The 14,816-nt window shown below is 40.8% G+C and overlaps 1 protein-coding gene across 2 annotated transcripts in view; it reads right to left on the minus strand.

The window, feature by feature from the left end:
- LOC140713872 (secernin-1-like) overlaps positions 1 to 14,816 on the minus strand; it is a 57,007-nt gene that overhangs the window by 37,393 nt on the left and 4,798 nt on the right. For both annotated transcript variants that reach the window (XM_073024484.1, XM_073024485.1), the window contains exon 2: positions 5,467 to 5,626. In XM_073024484.1, the coding sequence (XP_072880585.1) occupies positions 5,467 to 5,625 (159 nt within the window). In that variant the 5' untranslated portion in view covers position 5,626. The remainder of the gene's footprint in view (positions 1 to 5,466; positions 5,627 to 14,816) is intronic.

Consider the following 14,816-nt stretch of genomic DNA (forward strand, 5'->3'; position numbering starts at 1 on the left):
AGATAGATTCGAAACAGCACAGTTAGCATGACACCATTACAATGCCAGCTGCTGTCAGCACACTGAAGCCCAAGATAAATTATTTGCTCTACGCACATGCCTTGGCCCCACATTGTCTGATCATTTATATTGAAAATTTACAATTGACCTTATCAGTTTCCACTAACTATTAAGTGCTCCCAATGGCGTGCATTTCAAATAGCTTCTGACAACCACGTCCAGCTCTCGGCCTTCATATGTGGCTTAGCTACTAAATCCAACAGAACCATTTCTACTATCAGGAGAAGGGGCAAGGGCAGGTTACTGGCACTTTAAAACCAGTCACTTCAGGGAGATGGGGCTTACCAGCCATGGTTGGCAGCTCTTCTCGGAGAAGGAAAACTCTAATCTCAAACCTCCATTGCTTTGCTGCTATACCCACTCGTGAGGAAGGCTTCAAGTGTAAACCCCACAGAAAAATCCACAGCTGGAGCCCCTAAGGCAGTCCCATGTTCAATGCTGACTGGCAACTCCTGCGATGCTGCTGGTGCCAAACTGTATCAGTCTCTGCTGTTCCTTTGAGTTCATCAGCTGCGTGGAGGGGGGGAGCTTGCCGCATAGGCAACAGCTTGCTCTACATCGTACTGCCCTGTTCGTGTACAGCTAGGACGCAGCACTCATGGTCGACCCTCACCAAGGGATGGCCTCTAAACCACTACACTACTGAGTCAGTCACTCTGCGTATAGAGGACCTACAGATGATCTTGAAGAGGTGTACAAAATCGTGAGGGGCATATGTAGGGTGAATGCACTCAGCCTTTTTCTCCAAGGGTCAGGGATTGAAGAACCTGAGGGTGCAGGTTTAAGGCAAGAGGGGAAAGACTTAATAGGGGCTTAAGGGACTACTTTATTTTGTTACACAAATGGTGGTATTGATGTGGGGTGAACTGCCAGAGTAAGTGGTTGAGGCAGGAACGAAGACAGTTGAACAGGCACATGGATCAGAAAGGATTAGTCTATGGGCCAAATGCTGTCAAATAGGACTGGTTTGAATGGGGCATCTTTGTCAGCATAGATCAGGTGGGCCAAAGGGTCTGTTTCCATACTGTATAGCTCCATGACTTTAGCCTACACACCCAGTATACCTCATTCTCGTGAATTTTTTCAAACTGAACCTGTTCACATTCTTGGTGTCATACCTGCCTTTTGACCACATATACACAGCATTGTCAAGACTACCTGTGGTGAACTACATGTACATGTCTGGACACGCCCCCCCTGCTGACTGCTCCTGTGGCTCCTCCCACAGACCCCGGTATAAAGGCGATTGGGGCCTGAGCCCTGCCCTCAGTCTCCAGGATGTAGCATGGTGGTCAATTGCTGCTTGTTCTTTCTTCCAGTCAATAAAAGCCGATATCTCGCCTCACGTCTCAGAGAGTTATAGATGGTGCATCACTACCTATTGGCATGATAACATCTGACTGCATTCCTACCTCTCCTCTGCACCTCCCGAAGCCTTCACCCCCAGCCGTGCGCTCACCCACCTCCTGAATGGATCCTCATATTTCCATTTCGCCTTTCAGTCATTCAAGATTGCTTAATGCCATTCCCGGTACACAAGCGTAAAGGAGAACAAAATAATTGTTACTCCAGATCCGATGCAGCACAAAAAAACCCATAAAGATTAAAGTATAATAAAAATAACACAGTAAGAATATTATAAACACAAGGAAGTCTGCATCTACTGGAAATCCAAAGCAACATGCACAAAATGCTCGAGGAACTCAGCAAGTCAGGCAACATCTATGGCCCACCACTGCCTGGATGGAGTTTGTACATACTCCCCACGACTGCGTGGGTCTTCAATGGGTGCTCCATTTTCTCCCAAAGTCAAAAGACATACTGGTTAGTAGGTTCATTGGTAGTTGTAAATTGCCCCATGATTAGGCTAGGATTAAATAGGGGGATTGCTGGGCGGTGTGGCTCAATGGGCCAAAAACGCCTATTCTGCGCTGAATCTCAATAAAATAAAATTTAAAAAATGAATAACCAGTTCTTCTTCCTGATGAAGGGTCTCGGCCCAAAACTTCATTCATTTCCATAAACGCTACCTGGCCTGCTGGGTACCTCTCACATTTAATATTTTCATGCCTTTCCTTTGAACAGGTATATGTCAGCAGAGTTGCCAAGCAAGCAAACAACCTCTTCAAAATTATTCTTAGCAGATGTCTCACGCATGGATAGATATTCCTAGAATAAGGATCTTCCTTTGGAAGAAAGCAATGCAGCTTTCAGAACAAAAATTATCCTCAAAGGAAAATAAGAATATTAGCAATGGAGAACAAATCTTTTGGGACAGCACTTAGGCGCAAAGTGTTTGCCAAGGGTACGGGAGATCATTACTGGCTTGTGATATACGCAGATGCTAACAATTCCTTTGTGTCTTCAAACATAACTGGTCTCTCCTTTCTTTAAAAAAGCAGTTACCATCAGAAAGGCTTATCAATATAATGAGCAGCTGTTCAAAAGAACTAATTGGAAAGTGAAAACTCCCCACATTCCCCAAGGAGAATTAAGGAGTCTATTCCCACCATTCAGCAAATAATGAGGCTTCCTGCTTTAATTAAAAAAAACTTTAAAACATATAAAAGAGGTTATCTTCAACACGAGAAATTCTGAAGATGCTGGAAACCCAGAGTAAAATACACAAAATGCTGGAGGAACTCAGCAGGTCAGAGAGCATCCATAGAAGTGAACAAATAGTTGATTTTTCAGGCCGAGACCCTTCTTCAGGATTAAAAAAAAAGGCTATGCTTTAAAAGTCATTACTCACCTCAGAATCTCCTCATTTACAATTCAAGAAATTAATTCATAATTTTACACATATTTCAAAATCTATCAATGACCACTCTTGATATTTAAATACAGTTGATTCCAGTTAATGTGATGCATTGGGACCAGTACATTTTAACCCAATTAGCCAAAGTTTTATGGAAATAGTTAAAAGGCATATCAAAGACAAACTACCACAACCAAATTAATAAATTATGTATTAAATGAAATACAGAACAAATTAGAACACTACTAATACTACTACAGTATTATAAAATTGTGTGTTAGTTCCTGGTAGCTATAGATAGAGGAATTCATCCAGTGTACCCTGCCGTGTTCTTTTAATTAACTATAAATGAACAATATTAGCACAGACACCTAGTGCAGATAAAGGATTGCCTTCCTGCATAAAGTCAAAATAAAAATGTTGGAAAATCACTGCTTTTTGAATCTCCGTCTATCAGCCCAAATGGATAACATAACACAAGCACATGCAATGGACACTCTTTAAAAACTGTTTGCTGCGTAATATCTTAATGGCCATTTCTGGCATCTCCAGGTCTGAATGCTTGAAACCACAGCAAGCAGAAAGGTTCTGAATCGTCCTACTGCTTATTTATCACTAACTATCAGTGACAAAAATCGCTACTTTTTGAACACAAACACACACAGCTGATGCAATATAAAAACTGTTCACTCTGAGCACAGGGTAGCGTCTAAAGGCCACACAAGTGCACACAACAGGCACTAGTTAGAAACTGTTCAGCAACAGTCTCATGTCCCAATTAAGCAGCATAAAACATAATGTCCCAAATAAATGAAGGGAATCCCAGCTATTTTCTCAATTAGTTTTTGACCTTTAAGAGTTGCTACAAATTGGCTGCCCCATTTAACCAATGGCCCAAATAACCACAGTCCTCTGTAATTACAAACTACAATATTGGAAACACAACTCCATTTACAACAACTTGTAAGTAGTGATAATCAAATACGGAACTTAGGAGAACTGAGCAGAGAATGGAGAATTACTATTTTATGGAAAGAACATGATCATCTTCCTTTTGGTTTTTCAATAGATGAGATATGTCCTCTGGGAGAGATCTTTGTGGACAGAATCCAATCACATTCTACCCAGCGCTCTAAATCCACCATCTAACAATACCAGCACATCTCATTCCTGATATCAGCAGCAAGAAGAGAGCATGGACTGGATGGTGGGTGTTCTTGATGATGAACACTGTTTCCTTGTGCATACTTTGAACTCTGACTATCATACAAGTCCAAAACTACTCCAAGACAACCAGATGAAGGTTTAAAAATACCATTTAAATCAACTGATTTGGAGAGTAATAGGCTGAAGCAAAATATTATTCAGGACAAAGTTCAAAGTAAACTTATTATCAAAGTACATACATGTCACCAATTACCACCCTGAGATTCATTTGCTTGTAGGCTTTCACAGTAGAATAAAGTACAATAAAATCAATGATATATATACAAAAAGACTGAAAATTTGTGCAAACACAAAAAGAAACAAGTAATAATAAATAAATAAAACTGAGAACACAAGTTGTTAAGTTCTTGAAAGAGAGTCCATAGGTTGTGATCAATGATCAGTTCAGCGTTGATGTGAATGAAATTATCCATGCTGTCAGGAGCCTGACGGTTGAAGGGTAATAACTGTTCCTGAACCTGGTGATGTAGGACCCAGGGCTCCTGTACCTCCTTTCCAATGGCACCAGCATTGGCAGGTTGGTGGATGTATTGATGATCATGTTGCTTTCTTGCAGGAGCACTCTTTGTGGACGTGCTCAATGGTGAGAAGGACTTTAGCTGTGACGCTTATATTTTAAGAGGCGCTATTTAATTCAAATAGGCTTAAGAAAAGTATTTTTCAAGACAACGCTCTTAGCTGTACCGTAGTGGGGTAGAGATATGGCTCTACCAAAGAAGGTGTAAGGCTCTCCTTGCCCCCGCTAGCCTGGGGGTTACTCTTGGGCAAGGTGAGCACCTGCTTAATCTCCCGATGTGAAGCCACGGGATCAGGTGGTGGGTGGTCGTATGAGTAGCTGATGCATATCACAAATGCTGGTTGTGTGACCACTGACGCTAGGCAAACAATCTCGGAAGAGTATTGATAATGGCTGGGGTTACCAGTCTTGTAAAGACACTGCCCAGAAGGTGTCCATGGCAAACCACTTCTGAAGAAAAATTTGCCAAGAACAATTACAGTCAGAGACCATGATAGCCCACAAAATACGACAGAGCACATGATGACACTCCTCCCTCGGAGTGTCAGACACCCTGAGCCAATAGGCTGGTCCTGGACTTATTTCCACTTGGCATAATTTACTTATTATTATTTAATTATGGTTTTATATTGCTATATTTCTACACTATTCTTGGTTGGTGTGACTGTAACGAAACCCAATTTCCCTCGGGATCAATAAAGTATGTCTGTCTGTCTGTCTGATGATGATGGTGCTCTTAGCCGATCCCTACAATTATCTTAAACTATAGCCAATTTATATTGAATAAATACCAATGTACAAATAAAATTCAATCAAGGTGTACAGCATAAGAAATCTCAATATCTCAAGAGAAGTGTATTTTAAAATAAAAAACTACTGAATAAATTACATAACAGCTTCTTACCTGAACCTTAGATCCTGGTTCATGGGAAGCAGCAGGGAAATAAATGACTTCTTGAACTTCGTGGCCAGGCCTTGTCGAGTTTTTTCCAAACAGTGTATGTGCCGCCTCAGTGGCAGGAGGCAGGGCTGCAAAGCAGGAGCTTGAAGGAGCCACAGACATCCTAAAGTTCAGAGGAAAATGATCACTAGTCCTTTTCATGGTAACCAAACACAGAGCAGCATCTGCTGCAATTTTGACTTGCCCTTGCCACCCTCACAGTTCTGTTAAAACAAGAAATTCTGCAGACGCTAGAAATCCAGAACAACACACACAAAATTTCTGGAGGAGCTCAGCAGGTCAGGCAATGAACGGAAATGAACAAACAGTCAACATTTTGGGCTGAGACCCTTCTTCAGGACTTGGAAGGAAGGGGAGAGATGCCAGAATAGAAAGATGGGGAGGGAGGACCAACTAGAAGGTGATAGGTGAGGCCAGGCGGGTTGGAAATGGTAAAGGGTTGGAGAAAAAGGAATATGATAGGAGAGGAGAATAGACCATGGGAGAAAGGAAAAAGGGAGAAAGGGGCACGGGGGGTGGGGGGGTGGGAAATGTGATAGACAGGCAAGGTGAAGAGGTAAGAGGCTAGAGTGAGGAATAGAAGAGGGGTGTGGGAGGGAAGAATACTTTCATTCTTCCATGAGGTTGGAGGCTATCTAGACCCAATATGATGTGTTGCTCCTCCATCCTGAGAGTAGCAGAAGATGCAGCTATGGGCAGATGTGTTGGAATGGGAATGTGGATAGGAATTAAAATGTTTGGCCATTGGGAAATTCGCCTTTGTTAATTTTAAAATAAAGAGGAAAAAAAAAGGTGGGAAACATTTTATGCTCCTAATTCAGAGGATATAAAAAGTCCTCAAATTAAACACTAAAGGATGGTGTAGAGAATCCAAAAATTCTTCACAAAAATAACTCATACAACCAATCAGAAATCCTTTCCTGTGGGCTGAGCATTCTAATACTGTATTTCCCCGTTGTGATTTAACATCAAAGAAAAAGAACAGTAATTAAGTATCTGATTGACATAGATCATTTACACATTTTTTCAGCACATGTAGTACAACATTTTAATTCCAGTTTTAGATTCCAGCATAGAAAATTTGTTCAAAATGTGATCAAATATTACAAACCATATCTACAAGAATAGATTATTTACAAGTAAGTTCCTTTCATTTCAAGACCATTGGCTGGTATCCAAATACAAGACATGCAGAAATCCATAGATCAGATGAAATCTATAGATTATACTTCAATTTTATTACACAATTATTAATAAAAAGGCATCAAATACTTAACAGCTTAGGCCAAACCTGTTACAATTATTCCAACATATTTCACTGTGACAAACTGAGTGAAAGAATTCATAAAACAAATATGCAGTTGGCAGGCAATGTTGCAAAAATACAAGTTTGAGATTATTTCTGATTCTTAAGGAATGTCAAATCAAAATTACTCTCGATAAGAATTTGCATTATCTGTCTTGTTTCTTTTTTACATGAATAATGCGAAAAAATAGAACATAGAATAGTATAACACAGTACAACCCATGATGTTGTACTGACATTTAAACCTACCCCAAGATCAATCTAACCTTCCCTCCAACATATCCCTCCATTTTTCTTTATCCATAAGCCTATCTGAGTGTATTAAATGTTCTTAATGTATCTGCCTCCACCACCAGCCCTGACAGCACGTTCCATGCACTCACCAATCTTGGTATATATATAAAAAACACCTCTGACATCCCCCCGTACTTTATTCCAAACATTATAAAGTTATGCCCCTTTGTATTAGTCAATTCCACCCTTGGAAAAAGTCTCTGATTTCCCATTCTGTCATCAGATCACTTTTCATCCTCCTTTGGTCCAAAGAGAAAAGTCCTAGTTTACTCATCCTATCCTCAAAAGACATGCTCTCTTATCCAGGCAACATCCTGATAAATCTCTGAACCCTCTCTAAAGCTTCCACATTCTTCTTAGAACTTGACAAATTATTCTCAAGTGTGGCCTAACCAGAGTTTTATAGAGTTACAACATTACCTCATAAGTTTTTGAACTCAGTCCCTCAATTAATGAAGGCCAACAGTCCATACAACTTAGCAACCCAATCAACTTGTGCCATAACTCTAAGGGACCCCAAGATTCCTCTTATTCCCAGAAATTCTGTGATACTAGCTGTAACTAATAAAGTAAAAGAAGGTAAACACAAAGTACACTGCAGATGCTGTGGTCAAAGCAACACATACAACACGCTGGAGGAACTCAGCAGGTCAGGCAGCATCCGTGGAAACGAACAGTCAACAGACAAAGGGTCTCAGCCCGAAACGTTGACTGTTCATTTCCATGGATGCTGCCCGACCTGCTGAGTTCCTCCAGCGTGTTGTACGTGTTACAGTAAAAGAGGGAGTGTGGGAATTGGGACATTGGTGTGCTAGAGGGAATACAAGAATCAACATCTGATGAGTCAGGTGCTGAATAATTAGGAATTTGAACAACTAGATAATGGATTATTGGATTCTTACCATGCCATTTCCTCTTTGGAATTCTGAGAAAAAGATTATCAGTTTTGTTATTCACAGAAATTCAGTGATACTAGTTGTAACTAATAGCGAAAAAAGTATTAGTTACAGCTACTATCACAGAATTTCTGGGAAAAAGATCTACCAAAAGTGATCATTTTCAAGTAAAGCTGGAAATTAACCCCACCAAAAGGATAAAGTCTTACAGTATTTATTTCTAGTTCCATGTGTAATTTCCTGAACGTGCAGGGGCAACAAAATATCCTAATGCAGCAAACTTCTGTTATTCTGACATGGAGCTTGGCAGTGCTGGAATGGCAGATTTACAGGACTATTTAAAGTTAATACACCCAAAACACTTCTAATTCATATTCAAGATGCTACAGAATAAACAATAATATTTTTCAGTGAACCAAATAAATTACAGAGGAAAGTAGGAACCAGGACATCTGCAAATTCAAAAGTATTGGGGAAGCAAGGCCCTGGAGTGTTAGGACTGTAGGAACTAGGACCTTGGCATGCAAGAATCAACATCTGAGGAAGCAGATAATTAAGAATCTAGACGTTAGATGATGGCTACAAGAGATACAGCAGACGGTGGAAACATAGACCAATGCACACAATGTGCTGGAGGAGTTCAGCAGGTCAGGTAGCAGCTATGGATGGGAATAAACAGTCAATGTCTTGGACCAAAACATCGACTGTTTATTCCCATCCATCAATGCTGTCTGATCTACTGAGCTCCTCCAGCACATTGTGTGTATTGAATTAGATGATGGATTATCAGACTCATTCCTCTCTTTGGAATCCTGAGAAAAATGCAACTGATGAAAACTTTAGTAGAAACAGGGAAATCATAGAATCATAGAGCATAGAACACCACCACACTGAGCACAGGGGCCCCCAGGGCTGTGTGCTCAGTCCAATGCTGTTCACTCTGCTGACCCACGACTGTGCAGCAATACACAGCTCGAATCACTTCATCAAGTTCGCTGATGACACGACCGTGGTGGGTCTCACCAGCAAGAACAACGAGTCAGCATACAGAGAGGAGGTGCAGCGGCTAACGGACAGGTGCAGAGCTCACAACCTTCCTCTGAATGTGAACAAAACAAGAGATGATTGTTGACTTCAGGAGAGCACAGAGCAACCACTCTCCGCTAAACATTGACAGCTGCTCCGTTGAGATTGTTAAGAACACCAAATTTCTTGGTGTTCACCTGGCAGAGAATCTCACCTGGTCTCTCAACACCAGCTCCATAGCAAAGAAAGCCCAGCAGCGTCTCTACTTTCTGCAAAGGCTGAGAAAAGTACATCTCCCACCCCCCCCCCCCCCCCCCCACCATTCCTCACCACACTCTACAGGGGTTGTATTGAGAGCATCCTGAGCAGCTGCATCACTGCCTGGTTTGGGAATTGCACCGTCTCAGATCATAAGCCCCTGCAGCAGATAGTGAGGTCAGCTAAGACGATCATCAGGGTCTCTCTTCCGCTATTACAGACATTTACACCACACGCTGCACCCACAAAGCTAACAGTATTGTGAAGGACCCCACGCACCCCTCACACAAACTCTTCTCCCTCCGGCCATCTGGCAAAAGGTACCGAAGCATTCGGGCTCTCACGACCAGACTGCAACAGTTTCTTCCCCCAAGCCATCAGACTCCTCAATACTCAGAGTCTAGACTGACATCTACGTCATTTATTATTATATTGTAATTTGTCCTCTACTGTGCCTATTGTCTTGTTTATTAATTATTGTACTGCCCTGCAGTGTTTTGTGCACTTTATGTAGTCCTGTGCAGGTCTGTAGTCTAGTGCAGTTTTTATGTTGTTTTACCATATAAACCATATAACAATTACAGCATGGAAACAGGCCATCTCGGCCCTTCTAGTCCATGCCAAATGCTTACTCTCACCTAATCCCACTGACCTGCACTCAGCCCATAACCCTCCATTCCTTTCCTGTCCATACACCTATCCAATTTTGCTTTAAATGACAATACCGAACCTGCCTCTACCACTTCTACTGGAAGCTCATTACACACAGCTACCATTCTGAGTAAAGAAATTCCCCTTCATGTTATGTAGTCTAGTGTAGCCTTGAGCTGTCTCACATAGTCTAGTGTAGTTTTGTGTTGCTTCATGTAGCACCAGGGTCCTGGAGGAATGTTGTTTTGTTTTTACTATGTACTGTACCAGCAGTTTGTGGTCGAAATGACAATAAACTTGACTTGACTTGACACAACACTACAGCACAGAAACAGGTTCTTCGGTCCATCTACTCTATTTCGACATGGTCATCCACCCAGTCCCATCTATCTCCAATTGGACTGTATTCTTCCAAATCCCCCATCTATGTACTTATTCAAACTTCTCATGAATGTCACACAATTGAATTCACATCTACCACTACCACTGGCAGCTCGTTCCACACTCACACCATCCTCTGAATGAAGTGAAATTTTAATTTGAAGAGAATTTTTGTGAAACTTCACCATAACAAGACCAACAAACGTGCAAATTTCATGTTATATAAGACAACAATAATCACACAATTCTGAAACATGTAATTCTTGGGAAGAATCAGCAGATCACTGGACTCAACTACTGGACCTGGAGACAATCTACAACTCTTGAAACATCAATAAAGACCCATCCCATCCCAGACACTCTCTGTTCAATCTCCTGACACCTAGTAGGAGATACAGAAACATCTTAATCAAGACATTAAAACTGAAAACCAGTCTTTCAGATGGCTTCTTAGAACAGATGTGACATAGGATCAGAAGCTGTTGAAACCTTTTGTTTTTTTAAAAAAAGAAACTGCAAGAGTAAAAGGATCCTGATGGAAGCTGTAAACATGCCTCCAAACAGTAGCTGGGCTGTAGACTACAGATTACATTGGGAAATAGAAAAGATATGTCAAAAGGGCAATGTCATGATAGTCATGGGAGATTTCAATATGCAGGTAGATTGGGAAAATCAGGTTGGTAATGGACCCCAAGGGAATGAGTTTGTTGGATGTCTGCAAGTTAGCTTTTTAGAGCTGTTTGATGTGAGCCTACTAGGGGATCAGCTGTACTGGATTGGGTGTTGTGTAATGAACCTGAGGCAATTAGGGTGTTTAAAGTAAAGGAACTTTAGAAGTCAGTGATCACAAGATGATTGCGTTCAACTTAGAGTTTGATAGGTGGAATGTAAAGTCTAACATAGCAGGATTTCAGTGGAATAAGGGACATTACAATGGTATGACAGTGGAGTTGGCCAAAGTAAATTGGAAGGAGATGCTGGCAGCATTGCAATAATGACTTGAGTTTCTGGGAAAAATGAAGAAAGCGCAGGATAAATGTATTCCAAAAACAAAGAAATACTCAAATGACAAAATAGTACAACAGTGGCTGACAAGGGAAGTCAAAGCTAATGTAAAAACAAAAAAGAAGGCAGAAAACAAAGCAAAAATTAGCAGGAAGATAAAGAATTGGGAAGCTTTTAGAAACCTACAGAAGCCAACTAAAAGAATCATTAGAAGAGAAAAGATGAAATATGAAAGCAAGCTAGCAAACAATATCAAGGTGAATAGAAAAAGCTTTTTCAAAGATGACAGTAGATATCGACCACTAGAAAATGAGGCTAGAGAAACAATAAGGTGGGGCAAGGAGATGGTAGATGAACTAAATGAGTATTTTGTATTAGTCTTCACTATGGAAGACACTAGCAGTGTGCCAGTGAGGGAAGCAAAGTGAGTGCAGTTACTATTACAAGGGAGAAGGTTCTCAAAATGCTGAAAGACTTAAAGGTACATAAGTCACCCAGACCAGAGGAACTGCACCCTAGGGTTCTGAAAGAGGTAGCAGTAAAGATTGTAGAGGCATTAGTATTGATCTTCCAAGAATCATTAGACCCTGGCATGGTTTTGGAGGATTGGAAAATTGCAAATGTTACATCACTCTTTAAGAAATGAGGGAGGCAGTAGAAAGAAAATTATAGACCAGTTAGTGTGACCTCAGTGGATGGGAAGGTGCTGGAATCAATTGTTAAGGATGAGGTTATGGAGTACTTAGTGACACAGGACATATAGGACAAAGTCAGCATGATTTCCTTAATGGAAAATTTTGCCTGACGAACCTGTTTGAATTCACTGAGGAGATTACAAGAAGGATAGATGAAGGGGATGCAGTGGATGTTGCATATTTGGATTTTCAGAAGGCATTTGACAAGGGCCACATATGAGGCTGCTTACCAAGTTAAAGCTCATGGTATTAAGGAAAGTTACTAGCCTGATTAGAGCATTGGCTGATTCGTAGAAGGCAGCGAGTGAGAATAAAAGGATCCTTTTCTGGTTGGCTGCCAGTGACAAGTGGTGTTCTGCAGGGGTCAGTGTTGGGACATTCTTTTTATGGTGTATATCAATGATTTAGATGATGGAATAGATGGCATTGTTGCCAAGTTTGCAGACGATATGAAGATTGGTGGAGAGCAGGTAGTGGCAAATGAAATACCATGTTGGAAAATGCATGGTCATGCATTTTGGTAGAAGAAATAAATGTATAGACTCCTTTCTAAATGGGGAGAAAATCCAAAAATCTGAGATGCAAAGGAACTTGGGAGTCCTTGTGCAGAACACCCTAAAGGCTAACTAGTAGTTGGTAGTGAGGAAGGCAAATGCAATGTTAGCTTTCATTTCAAGAGGTCTAGAGTATACAAGCAGGGATGTGATGCTGAGGTTTTATAAGACACTGGTGAGGCCTGTCCTTGAATATTGTGAACAGTTTTGGGCTCCTTATCCAAGAAGAGATGTGCTGACATTGGAGAGGGTTCAGAGCAGGTTCATAAGGATGATTCTGGGAATGAAAGGGTTATTATATGAGGAACATTTGATAGCTCTGGGTCTATACTTGCTGGAATTTAGAAGGAAGAAGGGGGAATCTCATTGAAACCATTCGAATGTTGAAAGGTCTGGACAGAGTAGATGTGGAAAGGCTGCTTCCCATGGTGCGGAATCTAGGACAAGAGAGCGCAGCCTCAGGATTGAGCATCCATTTAAAACAGGATGCAGAGAAATTTCTTTAGCCAGAGGGTGGTGAATTTGTGGAATTTGTTACCACAGGCAGCTGTGAAGGCCAGGTCATTAGGTGTATTTAAGATGGAGACCGATAAGTTCTTAATTGGCCACAGCGTCAAAGGTTATGGGGAGAAGGCCAGTAAGTGGGGCTGAGGAGGTGGGGTAAAAAGGGATCAGCCATGATAGAATGGCAGAGCAGACTCGATGGGCCAAATGGCCTAAATCTACTCCTATGTCTTGTGGTCTAAAAACAGCTTCTTCTTGAGAGCTGTTGTGCTACATCTCAGCTTGCTGATGGCCTATGTATGTTATGGACCATCAAAGTCATTTGTCGCATGTAAAATTGGGATTTTTAAAAAAAAATTAAGCCCTATCACATGCATTATAAATATCTGTTTTGCACGCACTGGAGTAGCACCACAACCTCATTGTCACCAGCAAAGACAATAAGTTCTATTCTATTCTTGAGTATGAATGCAGTATTAGATTCATCCAACCCAGTGAACACCAACCTACTGAATATTGCCCACCATACTTCTAGAGTAACATTTTGTAGCTCAATTCGAAAATAGAACTCCAGACTCCAACACAGTCATCTTCATAATGTATATTGGATCATATTCTATAAAATTGTCCCATATAATAATTTTTTTTTGCAGCATTACTCTGCAGCTGTTAATTACATACACATTCCAACTTGCAAAACTGCTCAAATCTCCTTTATTTGTGGGCAGCAGGTAACATAGCGACTACCACAATGGCTTAACAACACTAGTGCTCACCGATTGAGGTTTGATTCCTGCCACTGTTTGTAAGGAGTTGGTATGTTTTCTCCATGACCATATGGGTTTCCTATAGATCAGAGGTTCCCAGCCTGGAGTCCACGTACCCCTTGCTTAATGTTATTGGTCCATGGCATAAAAAGATTGGGAACCCCTGACCAAGGGGATGAAGTTTCCTCCGCCAATCCAAAGACTTCCGATTAGGGTTAGGGTTAAAAAGTTGCAGCATACTATGTTGGCACTGGAAGTGCGATGAAATTTGTGAGCAGCCAAGCACAGTTCTTGCTGATTTGATTTGATGCAAGTGACGCATTTCCCTGTATGCTTTGATATTTTGATGTACGTGACAAATCAGTCTTTAATCTTTATCTTTACTCTGTATTAACTACTTCTAGCAGCATCACCACCAGCCAGAGGTGAAATTGACAATAAAGTTCAAATTGTATGACTGTCATTTAATTTATTCAATGCACCGAAGGGTTGATGAAATTTAAATTTCCAAATTAAAATATCCAAAATTAAATTGTAGTTACAGCACAGCATCTATTGATCTAAGAGGAAGAAATAAACATTTTTTTTTCCAGAAATACCCTCTGAAAGAATACTCCTATTATTAGGTCCCACATCACCAGGTTCAGGAACAGTTATTACTCTACACCAAACTCCTGAACCAGCATGGATAACTTCACTCACCTAAACACTGAACTGATTCCACAACCTATGGACTCATTTTCAAAGATTCTACAACTCATGTTCTCAGTATTACTTATTTTTTCATTTGCACAATTTTCCTTCTTTTGCACATTGGCTGTTTGTCAGTCCCTGTTTATGTGTATGTTTTCATAAATTCTGTTGAATTTCTTTATTTTCCTGTAAATGCCAGCAAGAAAATGAAACTCAAGGTTCTCTATGGTGACATACATACTTTCTTCTCTGAAGATCGTCAC

The sequence above is a fragment of the Hemitrygon akajei genome, chromosome 20 (genome assembly GCF_048418815.1).
Source record: "Hemitrygon akajei chromosome 20, sHemAka1.3, whole genome shotgun sequence".
In the NCBI taxonomy this organism is placed as follows: domain Eukaryota; kingdom Metazoa; phylum Chordata; class Chondrichthyes; order Myliobatiformes; family Dasyatidae; genus Hemitrygon; species Hemitrygon akajei.